This window comes from Bombus terrestris, chromosome 13 (assembly GCF_910591885.1).
Source record: "Bombus terrestris chromosome 13, iyBomTerr1.2, whole genome shotgun sequence".
In the NCBI taxonomy this organism is placed as follows: Eukaryota; Metazoa; Arthropoda; class Insecta; order Hymenoptera; family Apidae; genus Bombus; species Bombus terrestris.
This window is the reverse complement of record NC_063281.1, coordinates 7513744-7536765: the sequence shown is the minus strand read 5'-3', so window position 1 is coordinate 7536765 and position 23022 is coordinate 7513744. Positions and strand designations below refer to the sequence as shown.

General features: G+C 38.2%; 1 protein-coding gene across 11 annotated transcripts in view; it reads right to left on the bottom strand.

Annotated features, from left to right (window-relative positions):
- Positions 1-23022, bottom strand: part of LOC100645536 (protein abrupt) — a 71087-nt gene that overhangs the window by 40790 nt on the left and 7275 nt on the right. For 9 of the 11 annotated variants that reach the window (XR_007226217.1, XR_007226218.1, XM_048411599.1 and 6 more), the window contains exons 2-4: positions 8591-9002; positions 7121-7990; positions 3796-3945 (exon numbers count right to left, since the gene is read on the bottom strand). Coding sequence is in view for 9 of the 11 variants with exons in the window: in XM_048411599.1 (XP_048267556.1) it covers positions 3796-3945; positions 7121-7327 (357 nt within the window). In the remaining 2 variants the exon portion in view is untranslated. Of the gene's footprint in view, positions 1-3795; positions 3946-7120; positions 7991-8590; positions 9003-14975; positions 15736-23022 lie in introns of those variants that run through there. The other 2 variants (XM_020866233.2, XM_012315348.3) reach the window with 2 other exon arrangements.

Genomic DNA, 23022 nt, shown 5'->3' with positions numbered 1-23022 from the left:
ATGTTTGGTACGTGGCATATGGCATCGGTTCACAAAGAGAGGCGGAGATTTCCTTGCGGGATATTCGCGGTGTCTCCTTTACACGCTCGTAAATTACAACGTTGGATTCGAGAGTGATTCTCTTTCCGACATCACGGGGTCGTATCACCTCGTCGTCGATGCGAACGATTTCGAGGCTCTTCGGGTAGAAAATAGAAACCACGATGATCTCCTCGGCAATCCTCTTGCCCCTCCAAGACGTGTTAAGGTTCTCGTTACAGCCGCGTTTCGAATCACCGCAGTAGAGCAGCCGGAAACAAACGAGATCGACCATCGTCCCGTATATTTCCAGAGGCGTGCTCTCTCGTTGCTCCTTCTCTTCCTCTTTACTCGTTCTCTCCTTCTCTTTCCTCGTGCACGTTCTATCCTGTTTCTGTCTCTCTTCTCGTAGCTCGGTATCATGAGCGCGGAACACAGCGAGAAACGCGCCCTGACGACGCGCATCGCTGGTAAATTTAAATGCGACCGGTCACGAGACGAGAGAAGCGCAAGTACCTTGCGAGTACGTGAGGGTGAGAGAGCACGAGCGCGTGCGTACTCACGCACACGCACGTGTTCAGCTGAGAGAGGCTGTGGTCTGCGTGCGCCTTTTAAATATAGAATATGGAGCACCTTGCCCGCCACCGCGACGCGATGGGATTGTGCAAGCGTAACTTTCTGTTCCCTGCACTCACCACGTGTCCGCACCATTTTCCCCGCGATCTGCTTCCATCGGCTGCTCCGTATTTTCTTTCGAAACAGACCCTCATTGGCGGGCAGCGAATTGGAGATTCGAGCGGAGGATAGGATTTGGGTTAGTTTAAGTTTTAACTTCGATCGTTAGTCTCTATTTTGTGTTTGAATCCTACACTGAGTAGCGAAAGTACGCGAATTCTCATCGTAAAAAACTTTTGTATCCATATTGTTATATAAAAAATATGTAATAGGACGTTGTCATGTAAATTGTATGCCTTTGTATTCTGCTCGGTCAATATTTATGAAGAATATTAAATGGACATATATGTATTGGCTCGACAAATACATAAATAGCCGTTTTAATTCATAAAGTTCGATTAATAACCGTAACGAGTTGTTTGTAGATACAAAAGGTATGAGTATTTTCGAATTGGTTTAAAACAGCAGAATAAGTAGCGCTCGAGAATATATGTACTTAAAAGTATTTCGATATTAGAAAAAATCGAAGGTTCTCGAGTGAAGAACAAAGAACTATGTATCTTCGATATTACTTGCAACTTTTATGTATTCCAACTTTGCTCGAGATATTCAATATTGTTAAGAGATCGAGCGCAAGCTTCTGGTTAAAATCTACTTAGTCACCGCGTACATTTCTCAAAGCACATTCTCATGAAAAGTTAAAAGCTATCTCATCCAGGATTCAATTTATTTAAAAGCAATATCTTTTTCTTTCTTAGTTCTTTCGAAGAACTCACGGAATGTTTGAAACTGTGCAGTCAGATCTAAATCTATTTGTAATATACATGATCCGATCTTTAATTGAAAATGTAGCGGGATTATATGTAGAACGTTGGTTGGGAAGTCCATGGATTGCGAAGTATGAGAGAAGTTACACGAGAAATTTACACGAAAAACGATTTCACAAGCGTATCTTTACACGTGGCTGCCATTAATATAATATAGAATAACAAAAATCGCACGATAACCAGACTTATCTCAAAAACTATCACTTGTAAACTCCCATATTCAATTGCTGAATTTGAAACACCGTCTATGGTGGTATCACGAAGAATCACATTTCATAAACATATCTATATACGTAGCTAGCCTCAATATGCTTACAGAGCAAAAATTATACGATAATCAGCCGTACCATATAAACCATAGATATCGAAATCATTAATATAGGCTTAGATTTTGATTGCTAAATACATAAAACACATTTCACGTTGCTATCACGAGGAACTGTACTTCATATACATAACTACTGTATACGTTGCGAGATAACTAGCCTGCATAAACGAAGCAACAGATATCAACAAGTTATTATAAACTTCGTATTTAATTGGTCAACTTTAAAACACTCGTCATGGGTGGTATCGCGATGACTTCATAAATATAAGTACGTCAATATGAGTTGTAGAATAAAAATTGCGCGACAGTTAGTGCTTGTTTGTAAATTATAGCCATAGATATCTATGCAAAAAATTGTTATAATCCTTTTATTTGGTCGATCAATTTTAAAACACCTTTCATACTCGATATCATATCAATTTCGATCAAATCGATTGAATTTCAGCGTTCATAGATTCTCCAATTATAACGCATCTCACCAGAACGCCTCTTCGTTGTAATTTACCATCGCGGCGATATTGCTTTACGGACGTCGAAATAACACTGTCGTCGCTCCATTTTCGTTCCTTCATATTCTTATTTTCACGGAACACGCGTGGGCTGTTCTTCTTGCGATACATACACGACCAATCCCTCGCGATTAATATAGCCGTGGCGCGTGTAAGCCGACGATTCCGTGAACGCGATAACGAGTCACGGGCTTCTTCCTCCGATTCTAAACAACGTTTCTTAGCCCTCCGAGAGACGCTTTAAAATATTTATTGTATCTCGTAAAGTCACCATGCAACATCAACACACTATAAAACTCGATTCAGCGCTGCTCATTGTCGTCATCTTCCTCCGTAAAAGATTCGAGTTTCTCTCGTTTCCTTGGTCAATAAGAACATACATACGCTGGGCCAGTTTCTTCATTGAAATATAAAATGGACGCAATTAGAATCGCTCCTAGTAAAAGACTTGACTTATCGATTCGGTTGAACCAATTAAGCCACGCAATATCTCCGGTTGTTTATAAATTACGATCGGTACCGTGACATTTTTTTAGCAATTCCGTTTCTAGATTGCGAATCGCTGTCACGAGGGAAAGATCCGTGCAATTTATATCGATAATAGTATTCGTCTTGGTTATACGTATTCAGTTGGTTTTCTTGTATCAATGAATTTACCTCTGGGATTGGTACGATCGAAGCAAAACTTGACTATAAACTACGAAAACTAGTTAGGCCTGTTTTCTATGATATCCTTTTCTTCCCTTCTCCTTGTATCAGCCACGGCGATCCACAGAGAGACACGCCTTTCAAAGGCTGTCACGCAACGAGATAACTGCATTAATGTTTCAGTAACGATGATGACCAGTCGGGAGGATTTAATCTTCGCAAAGTTTCATTCGAATTACCGTAACTTCCGATGTAGCTTGTACTTACTTATTTCACGCAGATGGGAGTGACACGTGATTACACGCGTGTTTTAATCCCATCGTAATATCTGTGCCGGACGTGGCTCCTGCATCGCAATTATCTACACTGACGATCGTCGTTATAACTTACAACATAGCCGAACTTGCGATTGCTGATAATGCGAAAGAGAAGATACGCAGGAGTGGAAAGATGGAAGAAGCAGGAGAATACATACGATCTTCGAAAACGAAGAAATATTCTAATGTATATGTATAAATAGCTGTAAAGAAGGTAAATTTTGTGGTAAATAATAAAAGGAAGAATCTATTCGCGCAAGTGCTGAATTTTCTGAACGAAAATTCGAATGTCCGGAAATTTGAAATTTAAGGACATTGTGCAGACTCGAAAGTTAAAACATTCAAAACTTTGATAATTTAAAAATGTATAAATTCAAGGCACTAGAAATGCGAAAATAAAAAAATTGTCCAGCTTTGAATATTCCAATGTTTCGAAATTGAGATCTGAGAATTAAAAAATTTAAAGCACTAACAATTCGAATCCTAGAGACGTGCATATTTGGAGATATCCGCGGCATATTTATTTCCGTAGAAGCGGCGTAACTTCCATCGATGGAATTCCTTTTCCACGAATCCCAGGCTAATCCAGACAGGTCACTGGCCAAGTCCAATATATTATCGACCTGGGACAGGTAGAAATTTATTATGGATAGCATGGGGACCGCGTAACATAGAGAACGGCGATCGTATTTTGGCAAATATCATTGCGGACGTAGTCGATAACTCAGTGATTCGTCATCGACTGCCGACCGATAGTCAAATGAACGGGCTGTCGTAAATCGTTGCACCAGTGTGCACTAACGCATAAATCAAAACACACACGGCTGTCAGGTGTTTCAGGCAGTCTCGTTATCGTTACGTCACGCGCGTGATATCGAGTATATGCGAAAATATTCGAGAGAAAATACGTACGCTGGACCAATGCTAACGTTAATTCACCGATACGATTAATCCTGGCTAATTGTACCGACGATAATTTATCCCTCCCAACTTTTTTTTTTCTTCTTCAAGCTTTTTTTGTCTTGTAATTTCACATAGCAAACAGGGTAATAATAAACGCGACGCGGACGTGTCGACGAACATTAAACAAACGTTCCAGCGCCACTAGGACGCCAGTGAAAGTATAATAGTGAGGATATTAATGAGTACAAAAGACTCCACCTTCGTGGCCACGCAATGAATGCTTTTTATTACATCGTCCGCGTGACTTATATTTAAACGAGGCGACGCTGTTACACTATACTCTCTCATCTGTAGTCTATATGACGTAGTGACGCAAACCCGAGGACGAATTGTCGCGTTATTAACTCGACGGGACTCGAGAGCAAGTAGTACCGTGGCTGACACTTAAAATCAATTAGCGGTACGCGTCAATTAGAAAGTCGACTGGCCTCTCCTCGATGTCAATTTCTTAGTAGCTGAGCTTTGGAGCGTGGAATAATCGTTCTGCTTCTTAACCCTCCTTTCAATATCTTTTAGCTGTATGTAGTTCATATTGGCACTAATATCGGCATTTATTCACAACTGTTTTTCGTTTTTACTATGAAAAGTAAATAAAGATTCTTCGCTGTCTTGAGTTTCAATTACTCGTGCAATGTCCATCGAGTTTTCAAATTACCTAGATGTATGTGTTTTGATATAAGAATTTATCGATAGATAGCAGTCTGGACAAAACGAAATTACTGAAATTCAACCATAATGTGACAGTCATCTAAGCTACTAAACTTATAGCACGGAGAAAAAATTCATCCAAGCCTATCGCGCATAAATACCCAAGGTTACTAGAAATTCTTCAGATATCCACACGTATCCAGTCTCTTAAAATTTGTTCCCCTTCGCGTTAAACTTCGACTTCCCACGAAGAAATTAAAATACCGTACTCCATAAAATAATTTGCATATCAAGTACGACCGATTAAATTTCCAACTTTTATACGCTTTTCTTCATCCCCTAGACAGAGACGCCTCATTCGGATGGACGATTTATAGAAGAAAGTTCCTTGAAGAGGAAGCGACGAGAGGTATCGATCAAGGGTAAAATTCGAGGAAACAGGTTCTCGGGGAAATGGTCATCGTCGACGACATCGCGACGACATATCCACGTGATCGATAGTCGTTTGGCCAGCTAGAACGCTTCGATCTCCCCGACGCCGGTCCACTTTGACGCCGCGTTATTATGTAAATCCAACCGGATGTTCTTCCTGGATTCTTCCTCCACCGCCACGGGCCCGTAATTACTCTCTTCCGGCCTCGAAAATTGCACGAGGGATGGCTCGTCCAAATTTTATACTTGCATCGACTACATTATACGCACGAGAACGTGGCACAGTGTAAATTGGCCTCTTCATCCTCGATTCCTCGAGTTATTCTAAGGAAATTTCTAATAATTGAGGGGCTGAAAACTAAGCATATTTAATGTTCGTCTATGAACGTTCATTGAACGGATGTTGAGCTTGTTACTAGTTATATTCTTTTTTATAGGCACGACAATGGAAACGATCGCAATTAGACTTACGTTGATTAAGAAAATAACACGGCGCGGTTCTAATTCATGCAACAGTGTTGTACACGCAATTTATGTGACTAACAATTTATGTGACTTTAGAAGAAATTGCGGTGACCAAAGAAATCGGCGTCCTATCTACCCTCTATCTACGTCCCTCGTTGGAAAAAGAAGTCCTTTGCCTTCCTACCGTCGATAATTTGCCTGGAAACGCCCACATAGAGAGTGGAATGTGTTTTCCCTACCTTAACGTTGAAAATATTATTCGAAAATATTTCCTTGCCACTTCTACGTTGGTTTATTTTAGTCGTGAATATAATATATCGCGGAAGAGTATCAAATATTATTCAAGCAAATTAAAATACAATCATACGATTGTTTCCACGCACGGCAAATCGCCAACGAATTTTTTCCTCGAAAGTGGTTTCGCTTCGCGGTAATTTACTAAAATCAGGATATCGAAACGTAACATGTTCGTCGAATTCCACCGAGAACGTCCCTTTTTCGCAATATGTACAATTACCCAGTCTGACGTTTTCACGTTGGAGAACGATCGATTTCACTTTTGTTTGAATCGAAGAGAAAGAGAGATAGGATATACGCTCGTCGATAAAATTGTACGAAGGAAATGGCATTCGCGCGGTAATTTAACAGCGCGATGTTTTAATTAACGGCGCGCGATATTTTGCACGTCAAAATTGCACCCGGCCGATTTCATTCTAAATTGAAAAATGACGCTCCTCCCTAAAAATACTCCAGCATCGTACATTTAGCCTGTCATTTGAAATATTCCTATCTAAATACGCCGCTGTTCATAAGTACCTGGACACTTTGATCGATTTGTAATAACGGTATGTGAATTTACAAATGAAACAAAATTTACACGTGAATGATGAATTACTAGCTAGAAACTATAAAAACGTAGCAATAATATAGTTTGCCATTTACCACATACTTCTGCATATATTTAAATATCGATGATTGCGTTAACAACGAAAGCAATTTCAATCGGTCTTATGACTTCTTTCGATGTAACTTATTACACGAAAATTAAAAAATCTGAAGATAAATGGTTTGTCAAGTAACGAAATAGTCCTATAAGCTTTGATAATTACACGCAGCGATTTTATTATCGTCTATAAAAATAAACAAATATCCAGATACTTGTGAACAGTAGCGCACGTGTATTTCATTTATAATTTGGCAATAAGAAAGAAAAGGAGAAAGGAAAAAATCATCTGTCTGTAACAGAAAGAAAAAAAAATGAAAGAAAAAATTGAAGAGAGAAGCACTGACCTTGAGGAGCCGCCGGAAGTAAGGACTGCACGCAGAGAGGACGACCTTGTGCGCGGTGAAGCTGCTACTGTCGCATGCCAGGGTCACATCCACAAAATCCTCCTCGTCCCTCAGATGACGAAATGAACTGAGGATGCTCGAGTGGAAGTCGTTCCACCTGAGTGAGTACTGTTGCTCGCTGCTCGACGAGGACGAAGAGGCCGCCATGGCGTCCGTCCCCTCGGGACCCACGGCCGAGGGCACCAGAGGTGCTATCGTGCTCACTCTGGCACCCCACGAGGACACCTTCACTTCACCCTCTCGTCGCGTTTCACCACGCACCCCTCTATTCTTTATCGACGCCCTTTTGCTTCTTCCACACACCACCCACAGGGACAGTCGTCGGCTGTCCTTGTGCAATTACGTTAATCAAACGCGAGCAATTCTACGATTTAGGAATCTCCACTCAAGGTTAAACGAGATCACTGTTTTCTTCCGCGCTCTTTCGGTCAGTTAGCTTTGACCCTCTTTATGAAACGTCCTCGAATGAAATTCTTTGGTAGCCTCGTCCCTTTCTAAGGTTTTTCAAGCTTTCTTTGCTTGTTTAATTTCTTGTTCGATATTTCTAAACTTTTCCTTCTGTTTTGTTTTGTTGTGTTTCGTATATCTTTCTTTTGTTATTTCAAAAACAAGATGTAAGATTTATTACTGACAGAAAACGTCGATGAAGTAGTTGAACAGTGGGTACTCTTCTAGAAACTGTCAGGTGTAAGGAAATGTGGAGTATACCGGCACGATGAATCTCATAGTAACGACATCGTGATAGTGACGGGAGGACGTTATCCTTCGCTGCTGTTGCGGAGTGACGAGACAATGAGCCCACGATAGCTTCTGAAAACAATGCGGCGTCTATTGTGAATGCTTGATCCTTGCCATGTGACGCGCCCTATCGGCCATTTTTTGAATATCGATCGATAAACGCCACAAGATTCATTTTGTATATTGAATCTAGCCCGCTGGGAAATTTCCATTTCTTTCGCTTTAAATGCTACCTTCCGAACTATCGTTTGAAACGAGATGGCGACTGAGGATCATTAAAGACTAAATTTCTACAAAAAAAACCGTCACAAAAGTGATACGAACTTGCAAAAGTTATTTATAACAGTATATTTCTACCCAAAATTGCGTCGCCTTTCTACACTAGTTGAAACAATCAAAGGATCGTTTCCCGCGTCACATTGATTTTTATATCCACTTGTTGTATCTGCGATTGCCTTTAAAGTTAATCTCTATCACAATATCACACAAATAACATAATCTATGATTTCTATAAGACACTTTTACGCTTCTATTCTCTTGCCCGATGCAATAATGATCATTCATAATAAAGATCCTCTAATTATTCCGAGTGTCTATAAATGTATTTGCTAAATCTTACTGTTTCTCTCTATCTTAGAAGAGAGGAAACATAGAAATTGAAAAATGAAGTACCTTATCTTGTATTTGTAAAGTTTGAAGATCTGCGACGTTCCTTCCTTCTTCTACTCCCTTCTCCAACAGGCTCCTCTTCTCTTCTCCAACTCGAAACACGATGTGTATCACTTTTTCCCGTTTAATGAAGTCCTTGCGGCCTCTGCCCAGCCACGACTTGATCGACGCGTCATTCCGACATTCGTTGTCGAGAAGCGCGACGACACATCTGTCGGTACTATCCCACCCTTTGGACGTTAAACGTTTGATTGATATTGATATCGACTACCAGATCACCTGATTCTCTTGAAACACTCGTGTCCTTGCTTATCATGCCCCTTCACCTGCGTTGTCACTGTTTTCGGTCGTCTTGTATCTTCTAGCGTCTCTTTCATCTACCTCCGCCTATTTAGCCGCCTTGGTCTCTCCAATTCTACAAAATACATGAAACGAAACTCTGGTTAACGTAGAATTCAACATAAAATTAGTCGGAGCAGTTACGAACAAGAGGATAAATTAATCGAGCAACAATTTCGCTCGTTTATTTATTCCTCGCACACTTGAGAAAACGCAGTGCCTCGATTCGAGAAGATTATTAATATTCAGTCAGTCCAGGTTCTATGAACGAAGTTAGTATATACATGAAGGAATTATAGACTAGCTATTGCCAATCGAGCATAAGAAGAAATAACAACAAATCATCGTAAGATCGGTTCCAAAGCTCCAGTTGCATTTTATTCAGAATGACCAATGAAGGAACGATAAAGCATAATTCCATTACTGAACAAGCAGTGACTAATCGTAATTTTGCCAATGCACGTACGGTATTATGCTGGTCAGCTTTGAGAAACTGTTCCTTGTCATACGTCCCTATAACACGATGTATTATCAGCAGAATATCATTGAAAGGTTACTTTCGTTGTCTCAAACGTTGTACTTGCAGATCAATTTTGCGCGTTCCTTTTTTTGCACGGAGAACCATTGCTTTTTCTCTCGTTTTATCAGACTCTTTTCTTTGTCGATCGAAACGATAAGTGGATACTCTTGCATCTGTCTGACAGAATGAATGGACGGCAAAAGAATTCGAGAGCATCGTATCCGGTTCCTTTCGACACGTCAACGTGTCGCATACGCTTTGCACGCATACGAGGCTTGTCAATTCTTTTGTACATTGTATCACGATGCGTCTCTTCAACTGAGCTGATACCATCGCGATTTTCCACCACCGAATAATTTATCGGTCCAGTAACAAACAGTCGATCCGACAGGCGTATACAGATTTCTCCTGAAATCTCCCCTGTTGTCCATCAAAATTATATACAACCTTAAAACCTTTAGATGATTATCGGGAATAAATTTACGGAGGTATGAAAAATAAATAATAAGAACGAAGACGAGATTAAGTAAAAAAGTAGATAAATAAATAAATAAATAAATAAATAGAAAGAAATAATTGTTGAGCATCAAATTTGTATTGATTTTGTAAATATAGAAACGTTATAATCGAACTCCACTTTTTACGAAGTTAACGATTTCCCATTATCCGGGTAAATGACTGATATCCAACGTATCAACGAACAACCTCTTCGAATAGAATATTAATAACAAAGGTAAAAGAAAATTGAGACCGCTGTAATATCGCAAAACGATAACGCGACTATCGGTGATATTTACGATTCCGTGAATTTACTTTATAACAGGCTCGACAAATATTAGAAAACGGTCGAGATATGTGCCAGGTATCGACCGACATAATGGAACAACCAAACGACCAGTCTCTATAATTACTTTTCCACCGTTAATTACAAAAAAAGGACGCGATTTCACTGATAGAGATTCGATTACTCGTATCACCGTAAGATTAACGCTCTATAAACAGTCTAAGCAGTCGAATTGTATGTATTTTTCGAGTCCGACGCCGATCTCTTTTAAATTACAGAAGCGTGTAGCAAGTGTGCCAGCGCTGATCAGAAACATGCGAAGATACGAATTACGAGGATCACAAAGAAATCAAAGCTCGATCTGTGGCTGCAACGGTTTCAGGAAATCAAATAAAATATACGACTCGGTTGAAATACTTTCTAAACGATTGGGAACACGCAGAATCGTAGAGCGCGGTATTCGCGTAATTTTTATCCGCTAATAGCCCCTCGGTTAGAATTCCGTTTCTCGAGGCGGATTTCAGAGGCGTGTACGCGCGGTTGAATCTGGAAATAAATGTGAAAAGGAAAAAAAAAAAGAAAAAGAAAAAACGAGACCGATGCAATTCAGGCTGCAAACGATAAGTAAGCAACGCGACAGGAATCAAAAACGTAAGTACATACGCCTTCGAGCACTCGCGCATTATGAAACTAACATAATGACCAGAGGAGGATTTCGCAAGCACATACCTAGAAAGCGTTACGAGGCGTGGAGTACGCGAGCTCTGCGTTATCTCAATTACGATATTCATATTAAATACGCATTTTCCTACGAGCCGTGCACTTTGCCACCCCAAGCACGGATTCCAAACTATTTAAGCAGTCCAGCTGATCGATCTATAAGGTGTGTTGGAATTTTATAATTTGTTCGAGAGGGCTTTAACGAAAATATCGACTAATTGCAATTGTCATAACATATTAGTAAAAATAACGTGAATGTAACGTAGTTGGAATTTACCAGTGAAAACGTTCAATCTTGATACGTTCCTTAAATTATGTTCGACGATTCGTGTTTTCCTATCCGTAGAAAATTTCCCAAGTTTGAGAAAAATAGTCGAGGCTGAGATCAATATTAAGTCGAGAATCAATGGCAAAGGTCCAGGTTCTAATAAAATTCTAATTTGTATTGATTTTGTATGATTTATAATAATTAAAAATATTTCGTTGTTAAAGTAGTATCTATATAGTTTTTCCTATCTATCTATATATTCTATATAGTATAGTTTATAGTATCTATATAGCAGTATCTTTATAGTCTAAGAGTTCGATACTAAGCGTTCGTTTGTTGCGTGTTGCTTCTGCTTTGAATATTGGGAAAAAACTCGAAATTAATCCACAATAACATACCACATTACTCTAGATCATGCAACGCGTGTTGATACACTAAACTTTCGTACGATATAGTTCCATTGGTATCTATAGCGCATAGTATTATATGCTATTAATAACTACGCGAGTTACACTTGCCGAGATATTTTTAAAAGAGTAAGCTAACGAGGTTTCGTACAAAACGAATGGAAGAAAATTTCTTAGAATTAAATGTAACATAAAACCGATGCAAATGATGTACTATGAGTAATATGATGGAAAATTACAAAGGAAATACCGATTAGTCTTATTTGAAGGAGCTTGTTCAATCACTTCAATTACCTCTTTAAACAAACCGACTCTGTTCATGTTTGTTTTCATGAGCGAAGCGATAAATTCCAGCATCTTTAATTTCGACTTAGTACATTTCGATTTCTTTAATAAAATATTCATGATATTATACAACTTTTATAAATTTATCAGTATTTACATTGCACAAGAATTATATCCAATAGCTAAAGTTGTCTTTTTAGGAATATTTAATTTCCATACATCATTTTTCATAATACCGATTCTACGATGCTGTGTTTCTAGAATGCATTATTATTAATAATGCGGTGAGTATCGAAATTTTCATTTTTAACGTCGACCCAAAACGCTCGATAAGATAAAATTACGCGTAACATACGAACGATATAAGTCACATATTCAGCACGAGCAATAATGGAAAATTCGAAGTCCTGGCTGATGTTATTTGAAGAAACTACTTCGACCATCTCAATTAACACATTTAAATCAGAAACGATTCTCAGGCTTGTTCGTACGAACGTTTACGAACTCCGCACGGGTATTGAAATTTTCATCTTCATCGTCCATTTCAAAACACTCGATGTCTTTGGATCAGATGTTTCGCGCGTGCGAAATCGCGCGCTGCGTTCCACGTGTGCGTCATCCAACATATTCCATTATATCGTATGAATGAATCGCGCGTCCCTGAATACATTTCAACCGATCGATCGGGTTCGTCTGGTATTGGCGCTTAAGCCGTTCCCTCCTCGCTTCCCGCTGTTACACGATTCTGCAAACGGTGTAAAAGCCTCGTGCGGCTTTGCTGAAAATTTCGCCGCGTTTCCGGCGCGGTAAATATTGAATGAGATAATTAAGGGCCCAGATGTTCGATTCGCGGACTCCAAACGAACACGTTAATTACTCGTCTTCGATCGATCGAAGTTCGAGAGTTGGAGCCAAACCCAGCCGAGTGGTAGGACCATTTTGTAATTCAGAATGCGCACAGACAAAAGAATACTTATTTTGGCGTAAAAACACGTCGATCTGCATACGTCTGACGCGGCTATGATTTATGAAGCTACTGACACGAGATCGACCGACTGAACCCGTCTCGACAGACAGAGACTTGAAACTCGGCATCATTAGCGGTCGTTACTTAGCGCCCGCGGCTGGAATACTTCGATCTTTTTACGATACATGCGCGATTACCGGATCCAGACCGTTGCCTGTTTTAATTAGAAGAAACGAATCATAATCATCGGTATATACGTCCGGTTTCATAAATATTCGCGCTCTGTGACGTTTTGAAACATTCCAGGCACAGAGTGATGGTTTTGCTGGAAGTAGAGACACACAACCATAGAAATACAATAGTAGTCATAGATGAGTATCTATTGGGTTGGCAACTAAGTGATTGCGGATTTTGTCATTAGGTGATAATGACCATTCATACTTACTCACCTATCATTTCATTAGTGACGCTATTTAACTTATTAGTAGAAATTTTTAACTTCTACGTTTTAAATTAAAGTGCATAAAAGATTCTTTTTTTTTCATAAGTAAAAAAACAGTCTGAAACATAGAGTAACGATAATCCGATAATGAAAATCTAGTGAAATATCTTTCAAAGAAAAACAGCATTGCCATCGAATTAAAACATGTCAATACGAAGCGTTAAAGTTCCACCACCGTTACGCACAGTCGTTGTTATACACCGCGACGACTTTTTGTCTCTTTATTTTTCGTTTGGTTTATTTCTTCTCTTTTTTATCTAAAGTGTTTGCACGGACAAGACGCGATACGAGCGGGCGATAAATCAAAAGATACAACGTTTAAATATTTTATTCGCGGAGAGAAAAAAATTTCGCCGAACCGAATCAAGGACGTCGGGCGCGTAACTTCCTCGAAACCGCGGTTCGTTTTATTATTCCACGGGGCGATCGTAAAGCTCATTGCAGTGCGGCGCAACGCGTTTATAATCGCGAGTCAACAACGCCTATCGCATTACTCGCCGGGACCACGCACAGTACTTTTTCAATACTTTATTACATTTCTCGTTGCCACGCACGAGAGCACGCCTCCTCCCTCGCGAGTTTCCGGGAATCTTTTTTCATTCATCGATAAAGGAAAAATATCTCTTCTACGTTATTATCCTATTCCTTCGGTGATCTTGATTATATGCGACGAGGATGCAATTAAAAATCTCGCCCTGTTTTATGTCGCCGACAAGTTATGATTTTTAAATTGGAAAACTTCTAGACACGTATTGTTCCTGCGTTAACGTATGCAAATGCGATGTGAAATTGCAAACTGTTTGCAACACGTTTTGATCATTTGCATGTGCAGTCGATTTAATGCGATGCAGTGTAATTGCAAGTCAATAAACCTTATCGCGTTACTGTTTATGGAATATCCTTTTTTTCTTCTCGAATTTTTTTGTGTTGTTCCTTTTCGAATGTTTGAAATATGTTATAAGACATTTACTAATCCTTTAAATTCGGTATTTCGATCACTTATACAATTTCAAAAGTCAAATTGAATCTTTTTAATTATCTATTTCTTTCAGATATGTATATATAAATATATATATTATTCAGATATATATATATATATGTACATAAAATAGATTAAAAATTGAATACCGTTAAGTAATGTTCGATATTCGGATGTCGTACTGTAATATGATTGTAATATGATTGAAGTAATACAATTATTAACGCAGGCATCTGCAAAGATATATCCATTTGTATCGATACCTAATTTTTACCATATTTGCGCTAGTACAATCTAATTAATTTCGAAATTAATTGCTTGGAAGATATCAAATCCATATTTGTCGTTTAATCATACTTCAGCTTAAATGTGTCACCGAAAGATACAATATATTCAAAATGCAATATATTCTTGAGTACACGAATTCATTTGACAAATAGATTCAGTTTGCCATAGTCACATATACGTGTATTATTTTTCCGAAAAAGATAAAAAAAACAAGTATCCCTTCCCGATGCCAGCGAACGATTTCAAAACAAAACAAATTGGTGGAAAGACAAAAGAAGAAAGGGGACAACAGATAACAAACTTAAGATACAAAGTTTTCTTGCACTTACCTAAATTTAATCGACGGAGCGTAAGATAAGAAATACGCGGCGGCAGTAGATAATTCCTGTCACCGATCAGACACGATCGTTCGCGTAAACAACTCGCGGTATTGCAACTTTTCCCTGTTAATCCTCAAAGAGAACAATAACACGCAATTACCAATGATACTACCTTTCCTAAGTCAAGGTGGACAACAGAAGTGCACCACTCCCATTAACACGACGAGCGCGTGAACGCAAATTGAATTTGAAAAAGTGTTGAACGTCGATGATTTGCATATGCGTTGAATTTCGCGCAACGCAGTAGGCGGGCGGCAATATTTCGCGCGTGCAACGTAATTACGCCGAACGAAGACGAGGGTCACTGGGTGTAATAATTGAATGACGATTGCCCGGATAGCATAATAATCAGCCCATCGCCAACCAAAATGACTTTCACCACGCGCCGGACTCCATGGCGACGCGACGCCTGGAACACGGGGCGTGTACTCCTCGCTTAATGTTCAAACCGGCATGTACACGAACCGAAACCCGCCATTTAGCCAGCTCGATGACACTTTCTTCTCCTGGCGAACCTTGTACTTTCTACATATACAACCATTTTACGTCGCAAAATTACTTTCGCCTGTCAGTTTGGAAACACGACGAATATATTAGACTTCTCTTTTCGAGAGCGAAACTATGTCGTTCTGCTTGGTAATTACGCTTAATTCGAAGATATCGAAGGGGAGAAATTTAACACGCAATGGTCCTTAACCTCTAAACAGTCAGATTTCTTTTCAATTTTGTATCCGAGCACGAGCCGAGTGAGATTTCTTACGTCTTCTTGTAAACATTGTAACAATGTTTTCTACGTTCACAATAGTGTACGAAATATTTTTATCAAGATAAAGAAACAAAACGTGAAAGAGTATAACGTAAATCATATCGCATTCAATTTCAAATTTTCCATCGAAGAATATGCAAACCTTTATACATAAATTCATACCTTGTAAATATAGCAATACATTTTCTATACTCTCAATGTATATACAAGGTATACAAAACATTTTTACCATTATGAAGAAAGAATAGCCAAGCTTTTTTACCAAAATAAAGAGACAGATCATTCCGCTTTGCGTATTAATATTTAGTATATATATAGCAAAGTGACATCCAACGAGACAGACAAGCGAGTGTTAAAAAGTTAATCATACGCATGTTTTTCTAATTTCCTGTTCACCGTGGACTTTTCCACACTCGCGCCGCAAATTAGAGATTGCGTGATCATACTTATCAGCAGACTTCCATCCACTCAAAGAGTCGCGGCGGTTCACAGACTATATCTACCTGACTGTGTCGTATTTACAGGTATTTCTTTGATCGTTCTCTACGAAACGCCAGGTTGACGACCCTTTGATAACCAAGCGTGTTCTCGCAGCGATCGTGGATTTTGAACCATCCAAGTAGGAAGTATTTAGCAATCGACGCGTTAATGAGATCTCCGTACCGAAAGCTCAGTGCGTCTTCGTCGTTCAAATTGACCATATTTCTATCTCTTTTCTCTACAAAGTTAACGTTTAATGGTTATTTAGTTCTTGGAACGCCAACATGACGAACGAAACTCGTCAATGATAAATGAAACACAAAATTCCACACGAAATAATCACAAAATAGATACAGTGACTCACGAAAGTAACCGAACACTTATAGAAGCCTCTCATGAATTTATTATCTGTGTAACACGAAATATTTTTATATTTATTAACACTGGGATGAAACGACTGTCGTAATCACAATGGAAAAATTTGAAAGAAATCTGAAAATGTGTATATGAGCTACAAGATATTTAATGCAAATACGTCTTTTGCAAAGGTAACAAAAATATTTAAACAATCAACTAACTAATATTATAACTGTATTATATAACTATATTATATTAACAAGACCTAGTATTCAATGTAACCATACTTAACATTGATTATACGTTGAAGGTAGCTATTTGTGACGTAGACTAATTTTTTACTAAATATTACTGTTTGTAGTAAATACCTTGTAACTTATATATACATTTTCAGAGCCGTTTCAAAATTCACCGATATAATCCAGGGATCCGGAATAACAGATATTTCAAACATCTTGTGGAAAAATCTCATTGAATATAAATTTATTTTTACTTAAGAAAAGAAGGCCAATTATAGTAAATCTTAAAGGAGCTTCTCAAAGAATAAAATGTTAAAAAAAAATATTAAGCTTTACTTGTTCTGATTACGAATAATCATAATAAAATATAAAAATTTTTTTTTATTGCAAATAATCATTAGCGATGATGGATATTTTATTTTGGTTACGAATAATTATTCTCGATCACAGAAATTGAATTTTGATTACTAGTAACCATTATCAATGGCCCGAATTTTATTTTGGCTACCGATAACTGATATCGACTACGAGCACTTTATCTGATTACGTTCGATTTGCGAATTGTCATTTTACATTACTGACAATTAGCATAGCAATACAAGCGCTACTAAAAATTTTGCACAATATCCTTTATTTTATTCTTTATTTCATATATTTTCATACCGTCTTTTATCTTTCTTTTTGCTCAATAAAATATGCATAAGTTTCACAATCCACGTTTTTGTGTCAACGAATATGAACTGATCATAAGTAATGTTAACAACGACTGTCAATAGTCAAATATAACCAAAACATAGTTTTGCCATCGATAATAGTTAGCGGTGATCAACATAAAATTCGAGTCGTCAATAATGTTTACTCGTAACCAAAAAAATTCCTGTCATTTATATTGGTTACTGTTTGCCGAAATTAGATTTCCGCCATCGATAATGGCTATTCGCAACCAAAGTAAAATTCCCGTCATCGATAACGATTACCACTAATGAAAAAACTTTTGCTCATATGTAATGATTATTAGTAACCAAAATACTCTAATTCAAAATATTCATTCTCATACAATAACTTTCAATATTTGTCTTTCAATATTTGTCTTGTTATAGCGCTAGTGAAATTTCAAAATGTTTCGCTATATACCGATATAAATCTTCTGTGAAATAGCGTTTGAATACTTTCATAAACCACTTTATATGTATATATTTCTTCCTTGAAATAAAGGAAGATTGAATATAGACGTGTTACTATTGGTTTTACGTACATGTACAGGGACAAAAAAAAAATATGACGATCATAGAGAGAAGAAGAGGCACGATCGGTATAGAAAAAGCTGGTGATGCAGCACAATGCTCCGTGCGTGTACGTAAATAACGCGAGCGCTGTTATCTCGTCGGCTCCCTGCAATATGGAACGCGTTATCTGCCAGTCGGCTACAGAATATTGCGTTTTTATCGCGAAACCGCGGGATTTGCGTGGCGCGGAGGGGCGATGAGCGGGGACAGATACGGGAGATCGGTAGTAAAGATCGATTACGCGTTGCGTCGAACGCATCTACGACGATTTTTCATTCCAGACGAGTGATGATTCGTTGACGCAATGCAATTACGTCGAACAATCCGACTCTTTTCCTTCTTTCTAACGTGTTGTGTATTTTCGAATGTTTAACGATAATTTTTTTTTTTAATCAAGATCGGTAACATAATTGACTCAAAAACGATACACGAGCGAGATCTTTTTACGCGTAATTGAAATGACGAATGACGATCTGTTTAACTCGGCTGACGAATGCATTTTTTCTTTTTGGAACGATAATTCGCAGGACTGATAATGCTTTATCTAAATAATCGTTAATACTGTACGTCGTTTATTGTTTGGCAGAGTAAATATCAGGAAATTTATACGAACAATTGATCTCTGATTGGCACAGGTAGAGTCATAAATGTATACGTTACTTCGAAACGGGATATTTTGGAATTAAAAAATATAAATAATATTCTGCTTACATATCATTAAAATTACTTCTATACGCTTATTCTTTTTACATAACACAATTCTCTGACCTTGTACGTTTTATGCTATTAAAACACCCAACAAAATCCCTATCTATCCTTTTGCCGTATTTTACTTATTTTTACTGTAGTCGTAAAAAGATTTCAACACAATCCGAATATTTAATTCTAGAACGTACTACCAGGAATGAATGCAATTTTATCGAAATAATAAACTCAACATCAGCAAGCAAACGTCGATATCTACGAAATCCATCGCGACAAAAATAATTACATTTCCCCCACCTGATATCGTACGTGTGATCGTTTATCAAACGATTAACGAAGTACGCAGATAAAGTTAGAAGTTGAAACCCCGATCGATTACCTGGCACACTACGACGCAGGGACGATTTATTCATCGCGAGTCTATGTATCGACCATCAAATGTGTTTATATTCGAAAAATTCTTTTTATTCGCTACGCATGAGTAATTTATCGCACTTAGTCCGATTCTCAAGGCCAAGTGACTGGCTAATTTCGTCGGTTAGCCAATTCCCCCATAATCGTTTATTCCTCTAACATCCAAAGCTATTTTTCGTATAACCTTAACATTTCCATTTTTAATTTCTCGAAAACAAGACAGAAGGAGAAGACGTAAAATCCTCGTCTCGAATAATTGATCACAGTCAAAGAATAATACGTACACAATATCCTTATTATTGAAAGTAACTGCGGATGTTTACGCATTTATTATAAAGACGTAGATATGTACAAAATTTATATACCTAATATGGAAAAATATATGAAATACCCAGAGATATATCTTTATTTCAGAAATTAATAACGCGCGATATTAGATGAAAAGTAAAAAAAGTCGTCACCACCTGCAATGATTGCAGATAGAATTGCGAGGATATAGATATTAAAACGAAATTCCCTGGTGATAGTTTTCAGCAATCAATATTTAGAAGCATACAGATTTCCCTGCTAGAAACCAATTTTCGCAGAGGAAAAATTGTTGTCGCGAGACTACATATAATCCGCCAAGCAGTGAACTAAATCGCGATTTAGCCGGTCATTCCTACGACAGTCTATCCGTTTCTCTACAGCGTAATCTGCTCGTAAAACGTAATCGTTGTCGATTATTAGCCGCACGAGCGATTTTTCCGCGGTGAGAAAAAGCGTGGCAGCGAGGTAACGACCGACCAGAGTAGATAACGTGGTCGCAATATTTATTCACGAGCAGGAAATGCACGCACGTGCCCGACGATAGATCGATCCTAGAGATGGAAGGAACACACTCGCGCGCGAACACACAAACCCACACAGACGAAGTTTGATAGATCTCAAGACGAGTCGAGAGATTGGCTACGCGTAGCAGGAATGCCGCGAATTTGAGGTGTGGCGTACACTCTCGATCCTTCCACTCTCTTCAGAAAGGATACCTCTTCCTCCTCCGCTTTCCGTGGCCAACCTACTCGCCACTAGTCGTGACTACTATTATGATCAGCGTTTAGATTCATCCGCTACGTCAATCGCGTTCGATATCTCTATCGATCGCGACAGATCAAAAACCGTTATGCCGCTGTCGTGCGAGATCTCAAGGTCGGATAGGAAAAAGCTACAAGATCCAGAAGCAAGAAAAGCGAATGATTTGTGTTGATCGAGGAGATGGTAAAAAGCGATCGAAGTTTTGTTAAGGCTTCGTGTTCTACAGGTTTTGCTCGACAGTTTCTTGGCTGCTGAGGCTTCGATGGAGAATGGAATTTTCATACTGAAATTTTTCACGAAGATTTACCCAGGATGTATAAGATTACAGATTTTGCAATTCCTCAGACCTGGCAGAACGAAGTAATTGAAGATCCTATCGGTGGATTGGGTATCCAGGTGCATTTGTAGGCTTTATCTTCGTAGCTAGGTATAAAGTTAAATCGATTTCGTTCTATCGACGGGAAGACTAATTGTGGAAAAATATGAGAAATCGTGTATGCATCACGATAAGGAAACAGATAGTTGCCGGTTTCTTATCGGCATTGTATTAGGCGAGAAAATTGCCCCTGATAACGAAATGCTTTGTTCGGCCTACGGAAATAAATCCTTTCAACTTTATTGGGACTATAATATATACGTATTGTTGCTATAATACTGCATTTTTATAATAATTAATTACATATACGTATATTACATTTCGTATTTTTTGTGATAGATATCTCTATAATTATGAAAATAAAATGTCAAACCTGAACAAGTGGCGTTTCATTGGAAAACAAAGGCGTATGCAAATAGTTTTGTTGCAGCCACTATATATAATAAATAAATAAATATATATAAGATATATATATAAGAATATATATATTTATAACACGATTATAAAATATAGAATATATCCAAATAGAAAGGACCTTTTAGACGAATGATTATAATTTGGCAATCGGGAAATTTTCTTCCTGAAATCACCCTTATTATACGATGTAAAGAATTAGCATACATCATGGGCGAGGTTCCTACTTCGGGGAATATTCAAAGTAGCGTTGTGCAAAGTAGCATGGCAGGAATGTTTGCAGTCGAAAGGCATCGCGTTCCTAAATATTGAAATGTATTCGCGAGCGGAGAGTAAGAATGCGCGATTTTCTTCGAGAGCTCGGAAGATCTGACGTCACAACTTAAATATTAAAAAGGAATATCCGCCCGGAGGACGAGGAAACGGGACGTACGATGAATGAAACGTTCGTCGAACGTCCTTGATTTTATTTCGTGGCGTGTCGTTTTCTACGCTAGTGGCAGGAATCGGTCGGTGAAAGTTTTTGTCGGTTAAATGAAAGTGAAAACAAGATTTTCACGCGGTGGGTGTGCCGCGAGTATACTTTTGCGGATGCACGTGGTACGAAGTCGAAGGAAAACCCATAACGCTGTTTGGTTCGTATTACATGGAGCTCTATTCATCGAAAGTCCTCAAAATGGACAGAACACAGACCATGCGAGAGTGGCAAACGAGAAAATATCCAGAGAACCATGAATGAAGAGGAGGAAGAAGCTCTACGTATGGCATACTCCGGTTACCAGACGAAACGTATCAAGAACGTGAAGTTTTTCACAAAATCGTAAGAAAAGCCTGCAGCTCCCGAGCAAGCATTCCATTTGCGCTCGAAAATAAACACTCTCGTAGACCCTTACATCCTGACCCTTCTTAGAAAACAGACTGACGAGAATTTCTTTTCTCTCGTCCGGTTAAACCTATAGGTTCTGGACATTTGCAGGAATTTCTGTAGAAGATTTATCGAGGATCTTAACAAGATGAAATATTTCATGCTTCTAATTATTCGATGTTTAAATTGAATAACCTTTCTGAATATAATGTTTGTTTCATTTCTTTCTTCAATTATTATTCAACATCAATAACATTGTAAAAGAAAACATTAAAGAAATATTATCTAAAAATCTCTAAAATCTCTAAAAATAAAAAATTTAGAATTCAAAGGACGCCTCATTTTGCCAACGGATCTTCGATAATATAACTATCCATATATTTTAGAATACTACATATCTTTGATTGTTTACAGATTATAATATATAATCTATAGTCTATAGTTTGTCATATCGTTTATGCGAAATTATTGAATTCCTATACCTAATACTTCGCGCATATCATTAGGAAACTGAATGCTATTATTTTATAGAAGATCACTTTAGCTTCGACAAGATGGGACAACTGAAGTTCTCCCTTTGCCAGTAAACTTTCCACGGCTATTCTGAGAAACTAAAAGAATATATCTGAAATAACCGTTACATGAATTCACAATTTACTAAGAAAAAGAAACAGAATCTTAGAATTCGAAAAACACAAAGAAAAATAGTAAAATCGAAAGATCGTAAAATAAAATGCTACAATTAAAAAATCTTGAAACGAAATCCTAAAAGTCCTATCGTCAAAATCCTATCACTTAGAAAATATCTCCACTATTTTCATTCCCCTTAAACGATTCAAACGAAAACCAGAAATTCAAAGCACATAGCAAAGATGCTAAGAAAGAAAAATCCTATTGGTACGTGTCCCTAGCCTGAGCCAATGGAGTATCATTGTGCACGGTTACATCCTGTACTTTTTCACGTGGTAGAGGATTAAGGTGGGCACACAGCGCATAGCGCACAACGCATAGCGCACAGCGCAT